General features: G+C 42.6%; 3 protein-coding genes across 5 annotated transcripts in view; 1 reads left to right on the forward strand and 2 right to left on the reverse strand.

The window, feature by feature from the left end:
• Positions 1-1,751, reverse strand: part of LOC121545019 (serine/threonine-protein kinase D3) — a 55,043-nt gene extending 53,292 nt beyond the window's left edge. The window contains exons 1-2 of one of the 3 annotated variants that reach the window (XM_041855345.1): positions 1,477-1,751; positions 85-844 (exon numbers count right to left, since the gene is read on the reverse strand). In XM_041855345.1, the coding sequence (XP_041711279.1) occupies positions 85-399 (315 nt within the window). In that variant the 5' untranslated portion in view covers positions 400-844; positions 1,477-1,751. Of the gene's footprint in view, positions 1-84; positions 1,447-1,476 lie in introns of those variants that run through there. The other 2 variants (XM_041855343.1, XM_041855344.2) reach the window with 2 other exon arrangements.
• Positions 1,752-2,378: 627 nt separating this feature from the next.
• LOC121545021 (adenylyltransferase and sulfurtransferase MOCS3) lies at positions 2,379-16,933 on the reverse strand. Its single transcript, XM_041855347.2, has 13 exons — positions 16,809-16,933; positions 14,189-14,321; positions 10,713-10,805; positions 10,314-10,434; positions 7,855-7,929; positions 7,563-7,680; positions 7,299-7,407; positions 7,156-7,218; positions 6,684-6,847; positions 6,285-6,332; positions 5,426-5,522; positions 3,457-3,564; positions 2,379-2,775 (listed from the first exon to the last, which is right to left on the reverse strand). Exons 1-13 carry the CDS (start codon positions 16,899-16,901, stop codon positions 2,618-2,620), a joined length of 1,380 nt encoding a protein of 459 aa, XP_041711281.1. The 5' UTR covers positions 16,902-16,933; the 3' UTR covers positions 2,379-2,617.
• A 593-nt stretch (positions 16,934-17,526) lies between these two features.
• qpct (glutaminyl-peptide cyclotransferase) lies at positions 17,527-24,386 on the forward strand. The gene is made up of 7 exons (XM_041855346.2): positions 17,527-17,694; positions 20,492-20,638; positions 20,849-21,130; positions 21,745-21,912; positions 22,966-23,065; positions 23,214-23,330; positions 23,421-24,386. Exons 1-7 carry the CDS (start codon positions 17,578-17,580, stop codon positions 23,597-23,599), a joined length of 1,110 nt encoding a protein of 369 aa, XP_041711280.1. The 5' UTR covers positions 17,527-17,577; the 3' UTR covers positions 23,600-24,386.
• The last annotated feature ends 1,179 nt before the right edge of the window (positions 24,387-25,565 follow it).

A 25,565-nucleotide genomic window follows, 5' to 3' on the forward strand; every position in this document is an offset into this window, starting at 1 on the left:
GATATCCATATAGATATTCACTCTGTCATTATGCATTAGCTGTAGTAGGTCAAGTGTTATAACAAGGAAGTGTTGCGTAATTACCTTTTGGTCGACTATAGAGCAGACCAGGTCTTTGACAGCAGACAGCGACAGGTCATGGTTCTCCAGGTTCACCGTCTCTCTGGTCAGGCCGATCTGGAGGAGGAAGGACACTCCATGGAAGGAGCTGCGGGAGTTGGTGGGGCTGGGAGCGCTGTGAGAGTGACTGTGACTCCCGTGACTCCCGTTGGACAGGCGGCTGTAAAGGGGTGCCGGGGGGCTCGGCGATGGTGAGGGGGTCAGAGGCACAGCTGGGAGTTGTGAGTGGAGGTAGGCTTTAGGAAAGGACGGAGGAGTTGAGCTGCTGCAGGCAGACATTGGGTTTCTTCCAATGGCAGAGATGATGATGCAAAATGTAAAGTAATATAACCGTCAGTGATGCCTTTTTAAATAAGGCACCACTGAACCACTAGGAACAGACACAATTCTGAAGAAACACTCAAACCTCCTTCTAGGAGACATGAAATGCAAGATCTTCAAAGTATCACGAGCAGTGTTAGTCAATAGCAATAGTCAAACTTTCCTCCCCATTGACTTCTCAGACAGATGCCTGGCAATCAATTCATGGACAAAGCCTGATGATTCCACTAAATGGCCTCAGCTCTCTCTCCAAGGCAAGAGATGTTTGCCGTTTGCACTGCTGAGATACTGTGATGCTCCAGACGTCCTAGATTGATTCCCCAACGCTCACTGCAAGAGGCGTTCACCATTCCAAACTTCATGTTCTTGAATGGTGTCCCCTCACAGTACTAGAGTCACATATCTGCCCTGACCACAGGAAACATGTCACAAAACAGATACAGTACATTTAATGGTGGTAGAATAGAATATGTTTAGGTTTGTGGAAGTAGATGTAGGCTATAAAAGTAATCATTTTACATTATTCTACCAAACTGAACAAATTCAGCAAAACAAATCATGACCTCAAAGCTGTTTACACTTTCTGAGTAGGCTATGCAATAACAATAAGTGCTGCAATTTACGAGAAATAAACATGATAAGGTTTGCATACAATAAACACATCAAATAATTGTAATTGTAAACTTCGATTATATTGTAAGCCAGTACAAACAATGCATCATGTTTAATAACTTAACCTGACAAATTAGAGACATGGTGTAGTTTACCATACATTACGGAATGTTTTCTATTTATTTATTAATCATGCACAACCACCATCTGGAATCAAGGCTTCTCAACATCTGGACCATCCCACTTTCGATTGAATTGCTGGCAGAAGACGACCCCATGTCCACGAATGCCAGCAACACAAGTTATACAAGACCTGTTTTTGCATACTAAAAGTTTGTTGAAATATTCTTCAGTAGCCTATGAATTAGCCTAAATATTTCAATCGTCTATAAAATATGTCTAAAACATTATAGGCCTACTTACCTCCACTTTCTGCAAAAGGCGACGTTGGATCCATGGCCAGTGGACAGCAGAAACTTCTCCCAAAACTCCAACAATCGAAAAAAAAAAAACTAATGATTCAAGTTCATTCGCCTTTTCGCTAAATCATACAAATGCGCAACAATGTAACCATATGCATTAGTAGGATCGTCTAAAAGCGTGCTAAAACTCACAGCCGAGTTCTCTGCTTTTTGAAACTTTCTCTTGTCGTCTATTCGTGGTTGCCAGACAGTAAATTCACGCGCATCTTATTATCCTTCCAGCTGTGAATACTCCCACTGTTCTGAGAGAAAGGGAGGAGAGAAAGGTTCCTGGGGCTTGAAGTTCTTTTACCTATTTGGTGCTTTGGGTTTCTATGGGTGAGGATAAATCTTCAAACTACAATCTCACATGCAATGGCGTCTCGAAAAAGTTATCTTTACATTGCGCATGTCTCTTTCATCTATCTTTTCCGTTAATCGGGGTGATGCTGGAAAAAAAACACTAGTTACCCGACCTCTATTGGTTCAGTTCTGAAAATGAGTTGCCAGCAACGTAGAAGAAATGCCATCATCCTCAAATCAAATCAAATCAAGATGCTGATGTATTCCTTACACTGTTGTTGTACTGTTGCTCCTAATCTTGTTTTAGATAGGGTGGTGGCATACATCAGCATCTTGTTTCTTATCCAAATACGGAAATGGCAACACATTATGGATGTATAGATGTGTAATAACTCTGTAACACATATTTCTTAAATATATAAATGTTCCCAAATAACTCGAAATGCATAATGAAGTACTATATTACCCTGCATGCCCTCAACAATAAATTGGGGTTATAAAAATAGTACAATCTGGAACAGTAACAAGGTTATGACAATGGATTACAATGTTTAGTTTTTTCTTGTACAACATTTTATTTGCCATTTAAAACACAATCTCGAAAACATGAACAGTTGATAACTGACTATTTCTTTCACTTTTCACCAGTGAGATGTAACTAATTAATCTAAGAATTGTCTGCCAGGTAAGCGATACCCAATGCAACCAGCATACATAAAACAAGTTAAGGCAGAAAAACTGTCGTCATGATTACATACATTTAAGTTATGAAACCACAGTGCAGAACCTGTGACGTTGAGTCAATACTGAGGGAAAGAGGGGTCTATTTTCTGGGCCCAGGCCATTAGTCCCCCACAGATGTCCTTTGCAGTGACACAGTCCACCTCAGAGCCTGACATTCTCTCCAAGACTTGAACTGCCTTCTGGGAGTCATTACCCAGCTTACAGATCACATAAACTGCAGCAGGGAAACACAAACAGATCAAATCAAAGTGAGTAGCTTCCATTTCCTGGCTTCTCACAAGACTACAACGTCTGGCTGGCTATGCGAGACTACGTGAGTTGAATTAATAAAATGGGGAGGAAATATTCTTTGTTTGATGCTTGGCCAGAAACAGAGCCATGGCATGGTATTTTAATTCTAGTTCACTATTAGGTGTGTTATGAACATGATATGACTTATTTCACTCTTGAAACCTGAATTGATTTGAAACTTAAAAGGGTGTCATGTGTACCAGTTCAACTAAACTGTGTTAACTGTTTACCAAACAGAGTGTTTCCCAGAAATGGGCAATTAAAAGAGCTCATTAATAGCAAAATATACACAGGTTTGCTGGAAATACACTCTGCTGAAATAAAGACCATGATGAATATTCAATAAAAAGAGGCCAGCTGTTCACGATGACGGTATATTTTTGTGTTGGAAAAAGGATCACCTAGCAACTCCATCAACTCCCGTCATTGGCTGTCCAAAATAAACGAATACCCTCGCAGGACAACGCTAGAGACTTAATTAGCACTCAAATTACTCCTCTTTTGTTCAGTGAATATGGAGCTGCTCCATAAGCCTAGCCACTGAAGAGCCACTGCATGCTGTGACCTGCATAGCTACATGGAGACCTATTGTCAGTCATGTTACCTGGGACCTGGGATTCACTCGACATCTGCTCTTTCACTTGGCCAATTCTCTCCTTCAGCACATGGATGTGTTCACTGTTCCTGTTCTCTAAACTGGAGAGAGGAATGTCTAGCAATGATATAAGGAAATTAAACATATTTTACCATTGAACTGAGGACAATTACTTGATTACTAATTCCGATCAGAACAGCTATGAAAGCACAGTGATGACTGATGTAATTCATGGAAAGTAGTATTAATATCCTCCTAACTAACTCCATATCTTTCTAATTGTACAGTGGCTTGCGAAACTATTTACCCCCCTTGGCATTTTTCCTATTTTGTTGCCTTACAACCTGGAATTAAAATGGATTTTTGGGGAGTTTGTATCATTTGATTTACACAACATGCCTACCACTTTGAAGATGCAAAATATTTTTTGGGGTGAAACAAACAAGAAATAAGACAACAAAACAGAAAACCTGAGCGTGCATAACTATTCACCTCCCCAAAGTCAATACTTTGTAGAGCCACCTTTTGCAGCAATTACAGCTGCAGGTCTCTTGGGGTATTTCTCTATAAGCTTGGCACATCTAGCCACTGAGATTATTGCCCATTCTTCAAGGCAAAACTGCTCCAGCTCCTTCAAGTTGGATGGGTTCCGCTGGTGTACAGCAATCTTTAAGTCATACCACAGATTCTCTATTGGATTGAGGTCTGGGCTTTGACTAGGATATTTAAATGTTTCCCCTTAAACCACTCAAGTGTTGCTTTAGCAGTATGCTTAGGGTCATTGTCCTGCTGGAAGGTGAACCTCCGTCCCAGTCTCAAATCTCTGGAAGACTGAAACAGGTTTCCCTCAAGAATTTCCCTGTATTTAGCACCATCCATCATTCCTTCAATTCTGACCAGTTTCTCAGTCCCTGCCGATTAAAAACATCCCCACAGCATGACGCTGCCACCACCATGCTTCACTGTGGGGATGGTGTTCTCGGGTGATGAGAGGTGTTGGGTTTGCGCCAGACATAGCGTTTTCCTTGATGGCCAAAAAGCTCAATTTTAGTCTCATCTGACCAGAGTACATTCTTCCATATGTTTGGGGAGTCTCCCACATGCCTTTTGGCGAACACCAAACGTGTTTGCTTATTTTTTTCTTTAAGCAACGGCTATTTTCTGGCCACTCTTCCGTAAAGCCCAGCTCTGTGGAGTGTACGGCTTAAAGTGGTCCTATGGACAGATACTCCAATCTCCGCTGTGGTGCTTTGCAGCTCCTTCAGGGTTATCTTTGGTCTCTTTGTTGCCTCTCTGATTAATGCCCTCCTTGCCTGGTCTGTGAGTTTTGGTGGGCGGCCCTCTCTTGGCAGGTTTGTTGTGGTGCCATAGTCTTTCCATTTTTTATAATGGATTTAAATGGTGCTCCGTGGGATGTTCAAAGTTTCAGATATTTTTTTATAACCCAACCCTGATTTGTACTTCTCCACAACTTTGTCCCTGACCTGTTTGGAGAGCTCCTTGGTCTTCATGGTGCCGCTTGCTTGGTGGTGCCCCTTGCTTAGTGGTGTTGCAGACTCTGGGGCCTTTCAGAACAGGTGTATATATACTGAGATCATGTGACAGATCATGTGACACTTAGATTGCACACAGGTGGACTTTATTTAACTAATTATGTGACTTCTGAAGGTAATTGGTTGCACCATATCTAATTTAGGGGCTTCATAGCAAAGGGGGTGAATACATATGCACGCACAACTTTTCCGTTATTAAATTTTTTGATTTTTTTGAAACAAGTTTCTTTTTTTTTTTCACTTCACCAATTTGGACTATTTTGTGTATGTCCATTACATGAAATCCAAATAAAAATCTGTTTAAATTACAGGTTGTAATGCAACAAAATAGGAAAAACGCCAAGGGGGCTGAATACTTTTGCAAGGCACTGTATATAGTTAATGGAGTACAATGACAGAACCGCATTCAGCCAGCAGAAAGATACTAAGGGAGGTGGGCAGGTGACATATATCCACCTCCACTAGAGGGCGTACGTCCAGCAGGAGATGAGCAGCCGTGTGGTCCATTATAGATTTATACTCCTGGCAACAGAAAGGTGAAATGTCAATGTTTGTCAATGGTCACCTAGAACACTTCACTTTGTTAATGACAATGTTGGGTTTAAAGGTCGGCGACATCAGAATTGAAGTTGCTAGTTTTCTGTGAGATGACACACAGATGACAAACTGCTTTGGAGAATAACTTTTCTATAACTTATGCATGGTACAACTGGTTGCCTTTTTTTAGTTGAGTTGGGTGGAGTAAGCTTAATGTTTTGTCACATTATTTCAATTATAGGAAATAAAACTGTTTCCGACTCCAGGCCTTGCATAATCACTATTATAGGCCAATCAATCATGATCTTAATCTACTCTCTCTTAATGGCTCGATTCTTTTGAAAGCTGTAATTTAGCAGAAATCCAAACAACCCCTAAACCGCCACCATTTCTGTCAGTGCCAACAAAGAAAATTGGTTATTCTTTTCCGTAGAAAACGTACAATCGCGATTTAGTCATTTCCCATTTAGGGTTGGGTCAGTGTTAAGATTTAATCTGGGTTTATGAATGCACACGAATCACAGTGTAATCATCAGTGCTCGACTAGGACTGAAATAGGTGCCGATACTCATTTTGGGTGATGGTACTGTTTACATTTAGGTGCAGGAGCGCCACAATACTTTTGAGCTAATATTCTATAATAGCAACAGGAGCTCAAACAGTAGAACATTTGAGGTCCGGCCCAAGTCAAGCATTGGTAATCATGCAATAATCGTAAAAAACAGAAAGTCACAGACTATACTCTACCTGCACTGATACCCTCTGGTCTTTGGAGAGAAGGTTTAGTCTTCGACACTGAAAGAAAATATTAGGTAAATATATTCAAAGCAAACATTTAAACAAAATTGTCCTATAATTAATGTAAAATGGGAATGTTATTCTGCTTTTTTAGTCCAGTAAAGCACAGAAAACTCATTTTGACATACAGTGTATATCTCTGCTATTTATCTGAATTATAGATAATGAACACATTTTCCTGCCCAACATTCCATATGCTATGTGTATTTGCTAAGGGGTTTAAAGGTGAGTGACGACACTTTTGCCAATTCAGATTTACTTTAAAATGCTAACCCCTTGAAAGTCTTAACAATGAATATGCAGGATCAATGCTTTGCCCACAGTGTCCTCTTCTCAGTGACCCCTGACCTTATCTGTGGCAGCAGACCCACAGAACTTCTCATAGTCCACTAAGTGTGTGACAGTGGGGTTCTCTCCACACACAGCACAGCTGGCCTGCTTGGGGCGCAGCCTGATGGACCGGAACTTGACATCCTGGGCGTCAAACATCAATAGCTGTTGGCCACAGGAAGCTGTCACACTGGGTCAAGGAAGGGGCTCCTGTCTGACTGACACACATCACTATGATTCACAGCATGACCCACTTCACCTCAAAGGTCCTGCAAATCTACAGAATTTCCTCTCTTTTAGTCGAGCTTTATCAGATGGGCATGGTCATGAAGAAAAACACCCCCTTCCTTCCCATGCTAAACTGACTCATTCAGGCTTTCATTCATCCAGTCAGCACCATGACTAAGCATAAAGTGCCGTTTCATTGTACAGTAGATAAGCTGTAGTGGGGCTGTGGCGTGACACAGGGAGCTTTCACTGAGAAGGATACAGCCCTGTCCTGAGGCAATCTTCAGGACCTCCAACGCTTGGAAGCATCCCATGATCCCTGGCACTGAGACAAAAGAGTGAAACATCAACAATCAATTATTTTCTCTATCGAAGGGTGAAGACATGAATCAGAAGAGGACTCACCTACTCCTAGGACCCCTCCGTCAGAGCAGTTGGTCACCGTCTCCGGGGGTGGAGGCTTTGGGTACAGACACCTGTAGCAGGGGCCTCCACGGTAGTTATACACTGTCAACTACAGACACAGACAACAGGGGTTACTATGCACAAAGGATGAGTAACAATAAACACATGCCATTTACTAGTCAGTCATTTGCGCAGACATTGATGTAAATCCAGTTAGCTTGCGGGGACTTAAATGTAGAGACTCAAATGTAATTCGATCCTTACCTGGCCCTCCATTCTCAGGGCACTGGCAGATACTAGGGGCTTGCCACTGAGGACACAGGCATCATTCACCAGATAGCGGGTGGGAACATTGTCCGAACAGTCAGCCACAATGTTGTACATGAGGTGGATAATGTCAAGGAGTAAAAATGCAGTTATTTCACCTCAGAAAGTCAGTGTTATGAGAAATGTTTGACTCTCCTGGATTTGATGACACAGAAAACCTGTATGACATACAGTAAAGTCTTTACCTCCTGTAAGATAATATAAGGCTCAAAGCTGAGAGGGAGGATACTGTTGGATGAGCTGTAAGGCGTTCTCTGGAGAGAGCTGGAGGTGGTAGGGAATGCATTCTACTGTGGAGTTCAACCTGTACACACATAAAAGGACAGAGGCCATTCACATTCAAACCAAATCTCACCCTCCCATCCCACCCCTTATATCTAACTCATTTTGGAGAGCAAGAAACTACTGCACAGAATATTGGCTGGCTAATGTTATTTTCCTTTGAATGCCTAAAGACTAAAAGCAGCAATGAACAGTTGAAACAATAACAAAGCGTTTTCCCCACCCGTTTCGGTAAAAAGCTGAGGGATGGGGCCGGAGAAATGTAACCACTCTCAAATTCATAGACAGAGCTATGGATGCAAGGACTGAACATCCATGATATCAAAATTATAGTTTTAACCATGTTTGAGGCTATATAGTGTTTGTTTACGTTTACTTTGTTTACAAACATTGGAGTGAAATAAGCTTATATTTTGGGTTCTGATGGGGGACGACAGTAGAACTAATAGTTCATGAGGCATTTATATGATATATTATTTAAGAATCAATGGGTACATATAATTCATTTATAAATACAAAAATGGATGTAGTAACTGCAGATTTTCCCTTTAACATTCAATTGCATTACCATTCATGTACTGTATGTTCACTCCAACAAATAAAAGGGGGGACTATAGTACTATACAGTTTATCATAAGACCGCTAAATAGAACCAAATGGCTACCCGGACTACCTGCACTGATCCTTTTTTGCACTAACTCTCTTGCACAGACTATGCACGCCCACTGGACCACCCAAACCCGTCAGTCTATTCTTGTTCTGAGAAATGAAGGCTATTCCATGCGAGAAATTGCCAAGAAACTGAAGATCTCGCACAACGCCGTGTACTACTCCCTTCACAGAACAGCGCAAACTGTCTCTAACCAGACTAGAAAGAGGAGTGGGAGGCCCCGGTGCACAACTGCGCCTCACAGGTCCTCAACTGGCAGCTTCATTACATAGTACCCGCAATATGGCTAGACAGCACTGAACACTACATGCATGTGAGAGTCTATGGCGGCAGGTAGCTTAGAGGGTAAGAGCGTTGTGCCAGTAACCGAAAGGTCGCTGGTTCTAATCCCCGAGCCGACTAGGTGAAAAATCTGTCGATGTGCCCTTAAGCAAGGCACTTAACCCTAATTGCTCATGTAAGTCGCTCTGGATAAGAGCGTCTGCTCAATGACTAAATTTTAAAAATGTAAAACACCAGTCTCAACGTCCAGTGAAGAGGCGACTCCGGGATGCTGACCTTCTAGGCAGAGTTGCAAAGAAAAAGCCATATCTCAGACTGCCCATCTTAATCTTTTCTTTTTATTGGCCAGTCTGAGATATGGCTTTTTCTTTGCAACTCTGCTTAGAAGGTCAGCATCCCGGAGTCGCCTCTTCAATGTTGACGTTGAGACTGGTGTTTTGCGAGTACTAATTAATTAAGCTGCCAGTTTTCAGCTGTGCTAACATAATTGCAAAAGGGTTTTCTAATGATCAATTAGCCTTTTAAAATGATAAACTTGGATTAGCAAACACAACGTGCCATTGAAACACAGGACTGATGGTTGCTGATAATGGGCCTCTGTACGCCTATGTAGATATTCCATTAAAAATCAGCCGTTTCCAGCTACAATAGCCATTTACAACATTAACAAATGTCTACACTGTATTTCTGATCAATTTGATGTTATTTTAATGGACAAAAAAATTGCTTTTCTTTCGAAAACAAGAACATTTCTAAGTGACCCCAAACTTTTGAATGGTAGTGTACTTACATTGACACCCCAACACACACTACATACACCCACACACAAACATACCATGCACACACATGTATACTGACACCACACAAACACACACACAGTCTATTATCTATCCTGTTTCCTAGTCACTTTAACCCTACCTATATGTACATAGCTACCTCAATTACCTCGTACCCCTGCACATCGACTCTGTTCTGGTACTCCCTGTATATAGCCATGTTATTTATACTTGTTATTGTTATTCACTGTGTATTTATTCCTCCTGTCACTATTTCTATTGGAATTTTTAACTCTGCATTGTTGGAAAAGGATCCGTAACTAAGCATTTCACTGATAGTCTACACCTGGTGTTTACGAAGCATGTGACAAATACATTTGGATTTGATCTGAGAGCAAGCCGTTGCTGTTTGGGTAAATGGCACCTCCTAGTGGCCATAGCTATGATGTGGCGGTTAATCAGCACTGCAGCATCAGTGAGTGAAGTATCACAATCCGTGCTTTCAAAAATACATAAACAGAGAGAGATAGTTGAGTATTTGTGGACATTCAAAACAACAGTGTAATACAACACCGTGACATTGTAGTGAGATGGCAATGAATGCACCAACTTATGGTTGTGACAGGCAAGATCGCAGTCCATGTACCAGCCTGTGCAGGCCCCAGTAGTCTCCTTTACCTTCTGACAGCGTGGGCAGCAGACTGGGCCTTGGGCTGGCCCTGGCTGTCCTCTCCATGGAGTACCTGTCTGTGCAGATTACTCAGCTCCACTTGGTCATGGTCCAGCAGACCCACACGCCCTGGGGTTATAAAGGGATGGGCCCTTTTATAACAGCGTACACACACATTAGTATTGCACATCCCTAAAGGTTAAAAGGTGTATTACATGTAGGCCTACCTAATAATTTGTTAAATTGAGCAACTATGCCATCCTCAAATATGCCATCCTCAAATGCTATGTTGATTTGTAGCGATTCAAGGGAATTGTACATCTATATGGGTGTACAGCATATGAAATCACTGACCATTACTGAAGGTATAACTTACTGCTATTCTCTCTGCCCACATTTTTACCTACCGATTCCTGCTGCTGCTAGATACTGTGCCAGGGGGCAGCCTAGTCCTCCACACCCTACAACCAGCACTGATGTCTGGGAGAGGTTCAGCTGACCTGCAGAGAGTAAAGGATGTGTTCAATAAGGTGTTCAATAATGTTACACTCGGGATCGCAACTTTCACTGGAGACGGGGGTCCCGCCAGTTTTATCATTGGAATGTAATACAAAACATGGCAACCGTGTGCTTTAGGACCATGCGGACGGCTCCGAGCGGTCGGTAGGCTGTTTGGAGTGTTTATCCGACTGGATAAAAATATATATACAGTACCAGTCAAAAGTTTGGACACACCTACTCATTCAAGGTTCTTTCTTTATTTTTACTATTTTCTACATTGTAGAATAATAGTGAAGACATCAAAACTATAAAATAACACATATGGTATCATGTAGTAACGAAAAAAGTGTTAAATAAATCAAAATATATTTTATATTTGAGATTCTTCAAATAGCCACCCTTTGCCTTGATGACAGCTTTGCACACTCTTGGTAGTCTCTCAACCAGCTTCACCGGAATGCTTTTCCAACAGTCTTTGAAGGAGTTCCCACACATGCTGAGCACTTCTTGGTTGCTTTTCCTCCGACTCATCCCCAACCATCTCAATTGGGTTGAGGTCTGGGGATTGATGCGGCCAGGTCATCTGATGCAGCACTCCATCACTCTCCTTCTTGGTAAAATAGCCCTTACACAGCCTGGAGGTGTGTTGGGTCATTGTCCTGTTGAAAATCAAATGATAGTCCCACTAAGCCCAAACCAGATGGGATAGCGTATCGCTGCAGAATGCTGTGGTAGTCATGCTGGTTAAGTGTGCCTTGAATTCTAAATAAATCACAGACAGTGTCACCAACAAAGCACCCCCACACCATAACACCTCCTCCTCCATGCTTTATGGTGGGAAATACACATGCTGAGATTATCCGTTCACCCACACCGCGTCTCACAAAGACACGGCGGTTGGAACCAAAAATCTTCAATTAGGACTCCAGACGAAAGGACACATTTCCACCGGTCTAATGTCCATTGCTCGTGTTTCTTGGCCAAAGCAGGTCTCTTCTTCTTATTGGTGTCCTTTGGTAGTGGTTTCTTTGCAGCAATTCGACTATGAAGGCCTGATTCACACAGTCCCCTCTGAATAGTTGATGTTGAGATGTGTCTGTGACTTGGACTCTGAGGCTGGTAAGTCTACTGAACTTATCCTCTGCAGCAGAGGTAACTCTGAGTCTTCCATTCCTGTGGTAGTCCTCATGAGAGCCAGTTTCATCATAGCGCTTGATGGTTTTTGCGACTGCAATTGAAGAAACTTTAAAAGTTCTTGAAATTTTCCATATTGACTTCATGTCTTAAAGTAATGATGGACTGTCGTTTCTCTTTGCTTATTTCAGCTGTTCTTGCCATAATATGGACTTGGTCTTTTACCAAATAGGGCTATCTTCTGACTTCTGCAATTTATTGCCCTGGCCACATCTGCAGTCCTCATGCCTCCTTGCAGCATGCCTAAGGCACGTTCACGCAGATGAACAGGGACCCTGGGCATCTTTCTTTTGGTGTTTTTCAGTCAGTAGAAAGGCCTCTTTAGTGTCCTAAGTTTTCATAACTGTGACCTTAATTGCCTACCGTGTCTTAACGACCGTTCCACAGGTGCATGTTCATTAATTGTTTATGGTTCATTGAACAAGCATGGGAAACAGTGTTTAAACCCTTTACAATGAAGATCTGTGAAGTTATTTGTATTTTTACCAATTAGTTTATATATACAGTGCATTCGGAAAGTATTCAGACCCCTTGACTTTTTCCACATTTTGTTACGTTACAGCCTTATTCTAAAATGTATTACATTGTTTTATTCCATCATCAATCTAAACACAATACCCCATAATGACAAAGCAAAAACAGGTTTGTAGAAACGTTAATTTATTAAAAATAAAAAACTGAAATATCACATTTACATTAATATTCAGACCCTTTACTCAGAACTTTGTTGAAGCATCTTTGGCAGCGATTACAGCATCAAGTCTTCTTGGGTATGGCGCTACAAGCTTGGCACACCTGTAATTGGGGAGTTTCTCCCATTCTTCTCTGCAAATGGGGAGCATTGCTGCACAGCTATTTTCAGGTCTCTCCAGAGATGTTAGATCGGGTTCAAGTCCGGGTTTTGGCTGGGCCACTCAAGGACATTCAGAGACTTGTCCCAAAGTCACTCCTGCGTTGTCTTGGCTGTGTGCATAGGGTCATTGTCCTTTTGGAAGGTGAACCTTCGCCCCAGTCTGAGGTCATGAGCGTTCTGGAGCAGGTTTTTATCAAGGATCTCTCTGTACTTTGCTCCGTTCATCTTTGCCTCGATCCTGACTAGACTCCCAGTCCCTGCCGCTGAAAAACATCCCCACAGCATGATGCTGCCACCACCATGCTTCACCGTAGGGATGGTGCCAGGTTTTCTCCAGATGTGACGCTTGGCATTCAGGCCAAAGAGTTCAATTTTGGTTTCATCAGACCAGAGAATCTCGTTTCTCATGGTCTGAGATTCTTTAGGTGCCTTTTGGCAAACTCCAAGCGGGCTGTCATGTGCCTTTTACTGAGGAGTGGCTTCCGTCTGACCACTCTACCATAAAGGCCTGATTGGTGGAGTGCTGCAGAGATGGTTGTCCTTCTGGAAGGTTCTCCCATCTCCACAGAGGAACTCTAGAGCTCTGTCAGAGTGACCATCAGGTTCTTGGTCACCTTCCTGACCAAGGCCCTTCTCCCCCGATTGCTCAGTTTGACCTGGCGGCCAGCTCTAGGAAGAGTCTTGGTGGTTCCAAATTTCTTCCATTTAAGAATGATGGAGGCCACTGTGTTCTTGGGGACCTTCAATGCTGCAGAAATGTTTTGGTACCCTTCCCCAGATCTGTGCCTCAAAACAATCCTGTCTCGGAGCTCTACGGACAATTCCTTCGACCTCATGGCTTGGTTTTTGCTCTGACATGCACTGCCAACAGCGGGACCTTATATAGACAGGTGTGTGCCTTTCCAAATCATGTCCAATCAATTGAATTTACCACAGGTGGACACCAATCAAGTTGTAGAAACATCTCAAGGATGATCAATGGAAACAGGATGCACCTGAGCTCAATTTCGAGTCTCATAGCAAAGGGTCTGAATACTTATGTAAATAAGGTATTTCTGTTATTTATTTTTACTGAATTTGCAAAAAAATAATTTTCTTCGTCATTATGGGGTATTGTGTGTTGATTGCTGAGGAGTTTTATTTATTTAATCAATTTTAGAATAAGGCTGTAACGTAATAAAATGTGGATAAAGTCAAGGGGTCTGAACACTTTCCTAAGGCACTGTTTATATATAGTTATGTCCCCCCCCCCACTTCTAAAACCGAAGTTGCACCCCTGATTACACTAAATGAATACCCTTATTTCAGAGGTTGGGTGAAAGCTGTCATTATTACCTTGTACACCCAGCTCTGGCAGTAGAAGCTGTCTGCTGTAGCGCATGATGTCTTCATTGGACAGGGCTGCCTTGGGTTTCAGAGGTGGAAGTGTTGTCACTTTCTCCTGCAGCTGCAGACCTGTCAAACATCTCTGATTTCAGTGGAGAAAAGAAGGAGAGAGTGTATGGTATATTTAGTGGTTCAGAATAAAAGTTGTGGTTATTATAGACAATCTGAAATGTCACTTTATAACCAAATGTTATGTTGACAAGTGCTAGAAAGTCAACTGAATTGTAGGCTAACTGGTCTCACAAGGCTATCCTTCCAAATCTGGTCTTGTTGACTCAAACCCATAGAGAATGATAGAGGACTCTTATTAGTATCTGTCCCATTATGGCGTCTGCGTACCGGCAGCGCCATTAAGGCAACTTAGTAGTCCATTTTCTTCTACTACTTCTATGAGTTGGTAAACAAACTGACAGTGTGCTTACTGCCACCTGGAGTGTGTTGTTTCAACAGGTATAAAGCCAAGGTTGGCGATTTACTGCCACCTGCAGTTATGGAATGTTTGAGCATGATCATAATTAATTGGCTGATCCCTCCTGATGACCCAGATGGAATTATGTGATCCTTCCCACTAGGGGTGTGAATGTTTAAACATTAAAACGAAGTTGGGATCCTTAACGTTAAGAAAAATCCCTCACCGAAAAACAATGTTTTTTGTTTTTTCCCCCACTTAATTAAAAGCACAGTGCAGTTATCACAAACCATATTATTTTTTGTATTATAGTTGATAGGCTATAAAGGCCTGGGAAAGTTGTGTAATTAAAATAAAACCAAAGAGGAAGAGGCAAACTTTAGGCTACTTTGATGAATTTGCAAGGCATGCAACACAAGACATTGCGAGATGCAGATTACCAAAACATGAGCACGCGTCTGCCTGCCCCTCCTCTCTCCCTCACGCTGGCCTGCCAGCCCCTCCTCTCACTCCCTCACGCTGGCCTGCCCGCCCCTCCTCTCTTTCCCTCACGCTGGCCTGCCAGCCCCTCCTCTCAATGTTGCCGGGATACAGAGGTATCTTCGGGCCAGTCTTGCGAGCTCGGGGAAGCCTACTATTCGTTTTTGCCTCATAATATGAAATTACAGTAGGCTACCGGTAGCCTTTATCGATGACCCCTTTCAGACATAATGGAATGTGGCCCCTTGAAAGCGCCTCGGCTACGGCATGTTTGCTTGTCTGTCTGTTAGGGTAGGCTACTTTTAAATACTGACACGAAACCTTCTCTGGACATATGAACAGGTATTTATTTTACTTGTCTGTAAAGGAATGAGACTTCTGAAGCGGTACTAACATCCACCAGACATGTCACCCACTGAGCATGTTTGGGATGCTCTGGATCGACATGTACGACAGCGTGTTACACTTCCCGCCAATATCCAGCAACTTCGCACAGCCATTGAAGAGGAGTGGGACAACATTCCACAGGCCACAATCAACAGCTTGATCAACTCTATGCGAAGGAGATGTCGCGCTGAACGAGGCAAATGGTTGTCAGACCAGATACTGACTGGTTTTCTGATCCACGCCCCTACCTTTTTTTTAAAGGTATCTGTGACCAACAGATGCATATCTGTATTCCCAGTCATGTGAAATCCATAGATTAGGGCCTAATGAATTTATTTCAATTGACTGATTTCCTTATATGAACTGTAACTCAGTAAAATGCACATCTGTGGTCCTCTGTAGCTCAGCTGGTAGAGCACGGCGCTTGTAACGCCAAGGTAGTGGTTTCGATCCCCGGGACCACCCATACACCAAAAAAAAAAATTATGCACGCATGACTGTAAGTCGCTTTGGATAAAAGCGTCTGCTAAATGGCACATTATTATTATTATAAAATACTTGAAATTGTTGCATGTTGCATTTATATTTTGTTCAGTGTACTTTAAAGTTTGTTAAATACCGTGACTTACCAAGACATTTAGTCGAAATAAAACATACCTAGCTACCATACCATAAAAAATAGCATAAAAAACAACTCAGCAACACATCAATCAGCTATGTTTATTGTTATTAGGGAAAAAATACATTTTATGCCATAGCAGAATTCTATACTCACTTTTTTTTTATGTCTGAAAAGTTACCAATTGTCACTATCAACATGTTACTGTAGCTGCGTTCTATGTCTGTAATGGGTTGCGGTAGATATAACTTCCTTGCCCAGCACTAGCTGTCATACATATGTTATAGGACCATTATTCTGCATTGTAAATTGACATGTATTTTTTCTTATAATTTTAACGGAAAACCGATAAAACAATGGCAATGTAAACGTTAAGCAACATTTTCCATTTGTCACATACCTACTGCCCACCCAGTTGACTACTTAAAAATGGAGTAAATCCTCAATAGCGCTGCCCATGCTAAGACAAGCTTTTGGGCACTAGAGTCCTCTATCTATCTCTATGCTCAAACCAAAGACGTCTTCCTCACTGCTTAAACCATCCAAAATATTTGCCCATACTCTGAACCATGTAGCTAGATTGTAACTTGCTCTGCTGCTAAATAGCCACAGCAAGCCCTAGGCTACAGCTAACTAGCCTACTGGTATTCAATCAATGTAAAAAGGAAACCTACCTTTTCTAATTGTGCCAGTTTATCCTTCAATGCAACTATCTCTTTTTCTTTTTCCATAAGTCGTGACTTCAAACAGGAAACCTCTTCCGCCATTGCTGCAATACGATATAGGACACGTGGGATACAAAACGGTTACAATGTTAGCGAAATAATGCCACAATCTTACTTATTGCAACTGTTTTAGTGATTAATGTATGTTGTCCTTTGTAAAAGTCGGACTAGGCACTTCCTGGTCTACAGAAGAGACCCCACGTGGAATGAGACCACGTGCCAGTTGGGGGTGCGTTCCCAATGACTGTAGCCTATTCCCGCGCCACATCGAATCAAGCGGGAGATCAAGGCACTGCATGCACTGTGGTCGCTGAGCAGTTCAGTTCCCACAGTTTGATTACTTTACTATAGGAAAGTAGGCTAATTGAAATATCTCAAATGAAAGTTATGAATTCACTTGGAAAGGCTTACATTTGAACTTACAATCGTTTACTTGTATTGCTTGATTACCATGCCTCCTAAAATGCAAATACATTTAGAGATGCAAGCTTTGTTCAAATGTTAATATCAGCAAAATCGAATTGAAGTCTTCATAACAAATCAAACATGAAACCAAAGTGACAATTTCACATAAATAGACCCTCTGCTCTGTGGCGCCTTGGTATTTTAAAAAAACGGTGACGCTGTAGAATGCCTCTGGTCCTCCCTCATGTTTTTCACATGATCCAAGATTACACGGAGGAGAGGTTTTGAATGTTCAGTGAGAGAAACCGCAGCGATGGCTGAACGTCGCTCCAGTCCGTTTATGCATTTATTTTATGTAGTGAGCATTTTTACAACATTTATCGATAATATCAATGGACAGAGAGCACAGGTCCCATGGACACAAGAGAAGGTAGGCTACAAAAAAATATAACAGTACACTGTTCAATGATTATGTGTGCATGATCTTGTTGCTTTTATCAAAACAAAAAAGTTATTACTAAATTATTACTTTCTGTTGCATAGCATATATGATTTCTATAGTGTATTTAGAATATGTCACAAAGTTCAAATTTTCTAAAGAGACAGATAGGTGGGCAAAAAGGCATTGAATGACTAATGAGAGATGAGAGAAGGCATTGAGATAGAGACAGTAGACAGTCTTTAGAATGTTTGCATTTTAATTGATCTATAATTAATCATATTGCAAAGCATTTATTTTCACAGGTTTGTAATGTAAATAGTAGAATCCATTCAAAATAATAATAAACCACAGTTTGTTTTTACAATGCTCACCTCAAATGGCCTTTAATGCATCCTTAATAGGCCTACACTTCAGAGCTATTCATTTGCAAGATATGTTGTGTAATTCCTTTGAGATAAAGGGTGCTTGGCTATGCAGGTCCCATGTTGTTCATCTTCTCTTCTCTTTGTCTCGTTGCTATGGCAGCACAGTCATCATCATTGATCCACCAATTGCAGATCTTGATATTTATAGATCTAAAGTGGACCCCCTTTTAACCCTTTCTCAGTTCAATGTGTAAGCCATGGTGTGAGACCATTCCCTTAAAGCGCACATCTTGGAAAGAGATATTCCAATACAATATCCCCACAGTGTTGTCTTTAGGTCTCAGTGATCAAACCAGGGGGATGGTTGGCAGAGAAATGACAAGAGTAGGCCTATGCAGGGCATGTTTCAACAGGTAATCCTATAACAAAACATGATTGTGTCCAATTGAAATAGTATTACCTGGTACATAACCAGTTTATTACTGTGTTTCATTGGTTAATAGCCCATGTGTTAATGTTATTAGCCCACACTGATATGAACTTCTGCAATGGAACCTGCTAAATGGAGAGAGAAGAAAGACAATGCTCTGTTCATATTGATGTTGACCTTTCAGTCTGAGCCCCAGAGAACCCAGACATCAGTTTCATAACACAGATCATCTCCTCAGCCAGATCACCACATGTAAATTATACACTGAATCAATAGAGAGCTGCTGATCTTCAGAGCACAGTGTAGGCTACAGGGGAAGGGTGTTGAAATGTTGGTGTTATTCTCTTATTCACCATCTTTTTTTCAACCACTTACTGTCCTGGCGCTCAGTCCCAGTTACCAGGACAACACAGGATCACTGCACAAGAGGCAGGTGAACTTTGAGACCAAACAAAAATGATCAGGGCTGGTGGAATGGAATACGATCAATACCGTGTTGTGTCCATGGGTTTCTTCCTAGAATGGCATTAAGGCTTATTTTGTGGACAGATTTTGGACTTATTTGTTTTTCTCCCTCGTCATCAAGCCTACAAAATAATTGTGATATGCATTGTCTTCCAAGCAGATATAAATATCTTTCCATCATTTATCTGTGGGAAGCTACAGTGAGAGCAAGGTAAATTTATTAACAAGCATCCTTCATATTTCTGAGCTGCCTGCTAGCATACCTTTCACACAAGCCGCAGCTGTAGTAACCTGCCAGTTTATTTAAAACCTTCAATCATGTTTCCTGGATCTGTGATTGCTTCTTGTCTCCTGAAATGTCTCGCAGCAAAGGTGCTTGAATTCATTACAGGCATACACGATCTTGTCAAATCAGTCATGAACAGTCTTGTCAAACCATAAATGTACACACAGTGTGTCATTCCTATATGAAAACAAGAATAAACTAGCTCACTTGCATCACTTTGGGTTTTTCAATTATTGGGTAACCTTGGGTTTTTGGACGATTGGGTAACATTGTCTGACGAAGTAGCTTGGGTACTGTGACAACAAAACATTCAGAATATCTGTGCAAATGGACCAATAAAGCAAATATTGTGTTATATTGTAGCTTGTCTTGGTAGACATCAGCCAGACACACTATACAAATGATTGTATAGCATGGTGTAAACTGACAGTTTGAAACCCTACAGTAGCCTATGTCCTGTCCTCTAGATATTCCACAAAGCTACATTATATTAAGAGACTGTGATGATCTATGCGTCATGTGTATTTCCTGCCCAGCATGTTCCTCAATTTGAATGCATCACTAGAGATTTCCCTTTCTCTACTTTGAAGATCTGCAAGTTGCAACTGTAGCACAATGTTTTTTCACGGTGTTCTAAACTGTATATTTCCATCTACACACTGTAGATGCACTGATTACCCATGGTCTTAGTTTCCCTGCATGGCTGTCTTTGTTCATTGCTTTCTGAGAGGTTGAACTAATCTACCTCTTTGGTATCCTCCCGAGTGGCGCAGTGGTCTAAGGCACTGCATCGCAGTGCTAGCTGTGCCACTAGAGATCCTGGTTAGAATCCAGGCTCTGTCGTAGCCAGCCGCGACCGGGAGACCCATGGGGCGGCGCACAATTCATCCAGGGTAGGGGAGGGAATGGCCGGCAGGGATGTAGCTCAGCATGTAGAGCATGGTGTTTGCAATGCCAGGGTTGTGGGTTTGATTCCCACGGGGGGCGAGTATGAAAAAAGAATGTATGCACTCACTGTAAGTCGAGCGTCTGCTAAATGACTGTAATGTAAAAATGTTGAACTAATTGTGATTAATGAGGAGCATCTGTGGTGCCTCTTTTCAATGACAGAATCTCTGCCAGGGCCCCTGTCTCAGCTAAACAGGTGGTAATGAAGAAAAGCCACTTTTTCCTGTCCTCATTGTTGTCAGAGCAGCCCTAATCCTGATTAGCTTGTGCTTTCTTCTCTCTTCTGTCTAGATCAGCCACAAGCCCAGCACCCTCAGCTCCAGTGACATCACCAGGGTCCTGTCACACACAGACCTGAACCAGATGTGGCAGAGGGACCTCAGGCCCCTGCTAGTGACACGGTACCCCAACTCTGCAGGCAGCCTGGCAGTGCAACAGGTCGGTATCCCCATGGCTGAGGGCATGAACAATCGACTGTGTGTGGTCTACTTATAACGCCATAGGCATGATTAGACTAGTCAATGTACAGTGTATGTAGGAGAGGGGATTTAGTCAGTTCTTTTTAGTCAGTTACCAGGATAAATGTTTCCCAATGTGTTTCCCAATGCTTTGTCTATTTAATTATGCAACATGTCTGTCTCCCACTAGCACATCAAGAGCACTCTGGGTTCTCTGAGGGCAGGCTGGGATGTTAAGGAGGACAGGTTTGAGTCACACACCCCTTACGGTCCCATGACCTTCAACAACATCATTGCTACCCTCAACCCCTCCGCTAAGCGCCATCTGGTGCTGGCATGCCACTACGACTCCAAGTACTACCCTCCCCAGTGGCATGGGCGTGAGTTCCTGGGTGCCACGGACTCAGCGGTGCCCTGTGCCATGATGTTGGAGCTGGTATGGGCTCTGGATCAAGAGCTGAAGACTCTGAAGGTGGGGAAAGGTTTAGAATTTTCTCATGTGTCCACTTTAGTCTGTACAATCATTTATGTTTACTGAGCAATATTTAAAAAATGTATGCATGCATGACTGTAAGTCGCTTTGGATAAAAGCGTCTGCTAAATGGCATATAAAAAATATATATAAAAAAAAAATATTAGATCAGAAAAGTTTGTAAAAGCCCACTCAAAGTATTTACACAGCTGTAGCCAAGATCAACAAAGAATTGCAGGATGCTGAGAGATGAAAATAGATGGACATAGCAGTCACAGAGCCTCTCACATTGCTGTTTGTGTTGCCCTGCTCCATAGGTCAGCTGACCTCTGTCTGAGGGGATGGGTCCTGAGTGACAGGGGCTGCCATAGGGCTGGGCCAGGGGTCATGGTTATCTGACACTACAGACAGTGACAAAGGCCACACTTAATTAACTAACTGAATACTGATTTCTTCATAGCAGTGTTTTGTTTAAACCAATAGGTGGCAGCAAAGCTAAAAGTTCTCACCAGTTGTTCCCCAAGTACTGTTTGGAGTGACTAATAAACATCTCTTTCACTTCCTGGCCCCCACCTCTCTCTTTCTGTCTCACTCTCTCGCTCATCCTCTACCAGAGATCCAATCCCAACCTGTCTCTCCAGCTGTTGTTCTTTGATGGAGAGGAGGCTCTGTTTCAGTGGACCTCTACAGACTCCCTGTACGGCTCCCGCCACCTGGCCCAGAAGATGGAAAACACAGCACACCCACCTGGAGCCACAGACACCAACGAACTGCATGGCATTGTATGTCAGGCATTACATGCACATATTCAAACAACTAAGCACAAATTCAACCAATTCAGCTTATGGGGAACTAATTTTCACCCAGTTGCAGTGCAGGGATGGGCCATCTTAAAGCCTATGTCCTTCATATGTTTGATTTATAAACCCATCTTTCAGCCTTGTCAAGCAACCATTAGGGAGGCTTGAGTAGTGGAATATATTTTGACATTTATCATGCCATCTACGATAACATTATGTCAAATAAATCTAAGATGTGTTATTCTGTATTCTAGCTGTATCCTAGCTATGGAGAGATAGTACTACTGTTGTTTAAACAAATAGAGCGCCATTCCTGTCAGGGAAGAGAGATAAAGGAGAGAGGCTCATAGTCCTGCAGTGAGGTATGTGTGTGTTTTAGAGATGGGCCATGCATTGGGCATGGTACTAGTGTTCAGGACCGGCACCAGAATGAGTCAGTTGGATGGGCATTTTACGTAATTTAACTATAAAAATATATTACCTTTTAATGTGGCATGAACACAACCAGTCATTATGTTTTCGTCTGACTGTCAAACAAATCACTTTAAAAAGTAGGTTACCTTCGCACGTTCGTCCAAAATAATTCCATCATCCGAACAGTGCACTGTGAACCCACCAACTTTCCTTCGATTCGCAAGTGGCTGAAGCATCCAAGTGAGCAAAACAGTTCCCTGGGTCTTACTGTATGCGGCCCATGTATCTGATGCTGTCTGGCCAAAAAGAGTTTGACATGCCAGAAACATGGGCTACACACAGATTAGTGATCGTACACAGATCTGCAGATGTTATCGCAGGTGCAGCTCCATCAATACAGTAATACAAAACAATACACACATAATCCAAAAAGGAAGAAATAAAGAAATATCAGAATGATACAGAGAGGGGCATTGTTTCCCTCGCTCGGATGCTTTATCTGAGATTGATGTGTCTTTCTGTCGGCGCTCATCTCGGTCAAATAAATGATGACCTGAGGGGATCTTTTGTCGTCTTTTTCATCCTCTCACCCTCCTCTTCTTCTTCCGCCCACTCCTCCAGGACCTGTTTCTGCTCTTAGACTTGATTGGAGGCCCCAGCCCACGCTTTGGCAACCAGTTCCCCAACACTGCCAGGTGGCTCACCAGAATGCAGAACATTGGTGAGCTCTCTCTCTCTGCCCACAGGAGACCCCTCTCTCTGAGATCCTGCAATTGGATCCGTCGAGGGACCTCAGCAGCCTAGCCCAGGGCAGCAACCCACACTAGCTAAGCCCTTTGCCCTATGTTGAATGTTCCCTCTCTTTTCAGAGCGTCGTTTGCACAACACGGGCCACCTGAAGGACCATCCAAACGACGTACAGTACTTCTGGCCCGGTATGCCTGTGGGTCCGGTGCAGGATGACCACATGCCATTCCTCAACAGAGGTAAACTAACACACAACACACTGGGTCTGACATAGGCTTGGCTGTGTTCAGTAGGGTACTAATGAGCTTTGTATTCTGGTTTCCTATCAGGTGTGCGCGTACTCCATCTCATCCCCACCCCCTTCCCCTCTGTGTGGCACACGTTTGATGACAATGAGCAGAACCTGGACCGCTCCACCATCGAGAACCTCAACAAGATCCTGCAGGTGTTCGTGCTGGAGTACCTCAACATGAAACCTCAAGTCCTGAACCCCCAAAACGCCCCCTAAATGTTAGGGCTTCCCTGCTTCTACTGGGGCCCCATAACACAGCTCTCACACACACACACACACACACACACGCACACATCAATGCTCTGTCCCTAGCCTCCAGACTTCCCTAAAGGATCTCCTGTGTGTCTGCTTCCACAGTGCTCTCTCTATGTCCCCACTTCCCCTTCTCTTTCTGAGGAGCCATGCTTTGTGCTAATGTATGTGCCCCACTAGCCAGGAGGAAGAGAGAGACATGCAGATAGATTAACAAGATAAACATTGTTTACTAGCTCCATACCTTGTTATTGTGTTATTTCTGTTTTAATACTGGTACATTACTGTCTGCCTTCTATCTGATAACCCAAGCTGATAATAGACAGTACAAAGAGGCCTATTCCCCTGCATTCCAGAGGGATGGTGATCATTTCAATATTAATTGGAGGAGGGTTTGGAACAACTGTACAGAGCCTGACATCATTCCTAGAAGCCTTGTAATTCTATACGATCACACAAACATCTGATGGGGCCTCACTCTCTGTATCTGAACGTACATGGCATTACACTGTCCACTTCATATTAGCATAGAAAATCTTGCAGAGGTCAGGAGATAGTATCTATATTTGTATTGTTAATATGTGATCTTTATGTCATCCTCATCCAGGTCAGATGGAAATTTAAGGTGAAAAGCCTGCTGTGTTTTTATGACAATATTAGCCACATTTTGATGTTGATCTTGGAATAATACACACTGCCAAAACTGTACTTCCTTTTTTGAGTCTGAAATAAATGTTGATCCAAAAAATAAGAACGCCTCTCCACGTGTACTGTTTACCTTTGAAGATCTTATTTTCTGCTTTGGTCATCGCTGCCGGTAGAGTGAAACGAAAGCGGTTGACATTGTTTGTGTGACAGCAGGTCAGAGCAGTGAACATAGGTGGCCTGTGCTGTGCAGGAGGAAGCACACGCTCCTATTTAAATCCTGTTCACAAACAGGAAGAGATGACAACTCTCTGCTTTTCTCCTCAGCTCAGTCCAACTCTCAGATTAGTTTTGTGCTCCGTGTGAATCGGGCGTTCCCTATATCCCCCCTCACCGTTCCTCATCCCCACCCTTTCTCCACCTCCTCACCCCCATCTCCCCCTTCACCTCCCTCAGCCACTACCATGGAGCCGAGGGGCCTGCTCTCTCCCCAGGCCTCCTCCAGCCAACAATCCCATAATTCAGTAATCTCATCTGGACCTCCCCTGAATTTCACGCTTCCCAAATCCTCTGGGTTTACCACATTCCCTTGGGAAGGAATGTGGAGCTGCAGACTCCCCCTTTCAATGCATTCAGACATATTTATGATGACTAGCAACACTAGAGGACATATGCTGTGCCATGGGAGAGATGAAATGGTGTAATAACTGTTAAGGCCCCATTTGTCAAACACACATCACTATCTGTGACATGTTGTCATCTTAACCTAAACATCATCAAGCATAAACTCTACTTTACATTCTGAAGTGAAGTATTATCCCCTTCTCTAGATCTTAACATAGTTTTGTTATACAGTAGTTAGTTATATTATTTTTTACTTAGCAACATAATACAGTACAAAAATGTTAGTTTATGGATGCCCTACTCACCCCAGACACCTTGTATAAAGAGTTCACTCTTCTTCAGCATCTCCTGATCTTCATCATATTCCTGTGATATTACAGAACTCACTCTCCTTGGCCTCCCTGGGAGATTCGTGCCTGTGTTTTCTCACACACTAATTGTTCCCATCATGTCTCAGCAAGTTATACTCCACAACACCCCCACAATGGCTTTGTTTACCATGGGTGTGTGATGTGCACAAATATAACTGGCATGCAGTGATGTGAGTGATTACTCTCTTGATCCACCTACTTATCACAGCCCAACTTAGCCTTGTTATTGTAAATTAATTATTCCTGTTTGCGGTGGTTTTGTGGTTTGGTGGGTGGCTGGGGTGGGGTTA

Source organism: Coregonus clupeaformis, chromosome 29 (genome assembly GCF_020615455.1).
Source record: "Coregonus clupeaformis isolate EN_2021a chromosome 29, ASM2061545v1, whole genome shotgun sequence".
NCBI classification, from domain to species: Eukaryota; Metazoa; Chordata; class Actinopteri; order Salmoniformes; family Salmonidae; genus Coregonus; species Coregonus clupeaformis.

Coding starts and splice junctions, on each gene's coding strand:
- LOC121545021 (XM_041855347.2), bottom strand. CDS start 16,901: ATGGCGGAAGAGGTTTCCTGTTTGAAGTCACGACTTATGGAAAAAGAA. Junction 7,681..7,854: donor GCCTTACAGCTCATCCAACA/GTATCCTCCCTC, acceptor TATCCACCTCAT/GTACAACATTGTGGCTGACT. Junction 7,408..7,562: donor CCCTGAGAATGGAGGGCCAG/GTAAGGATCGAA, acceptor CTGTGTCTGTAG/TTGACAGTGTATAACTACCG.
- qpct (XM_041855346.2), top strand. CDS start 17,578: ATGGCTGAACGTCGCTCCAGTCCGTTTATGCATTTATTTTATGTAGTG. Junction 17,695..20,491: donor TCCCATGGACACAAGAGAAG/GTAGGCTACAAA, acceptor TCTTCTGTCTAG/ATCAGCCACAAGCCCAGCAC. Junction 23,331..23,420: donor CATGCCATTCCTCAACAGAG/GTAAACTAACAC, acceptor GTTTCCTATCAG/GTGTGCGCGTACTCCATCTC.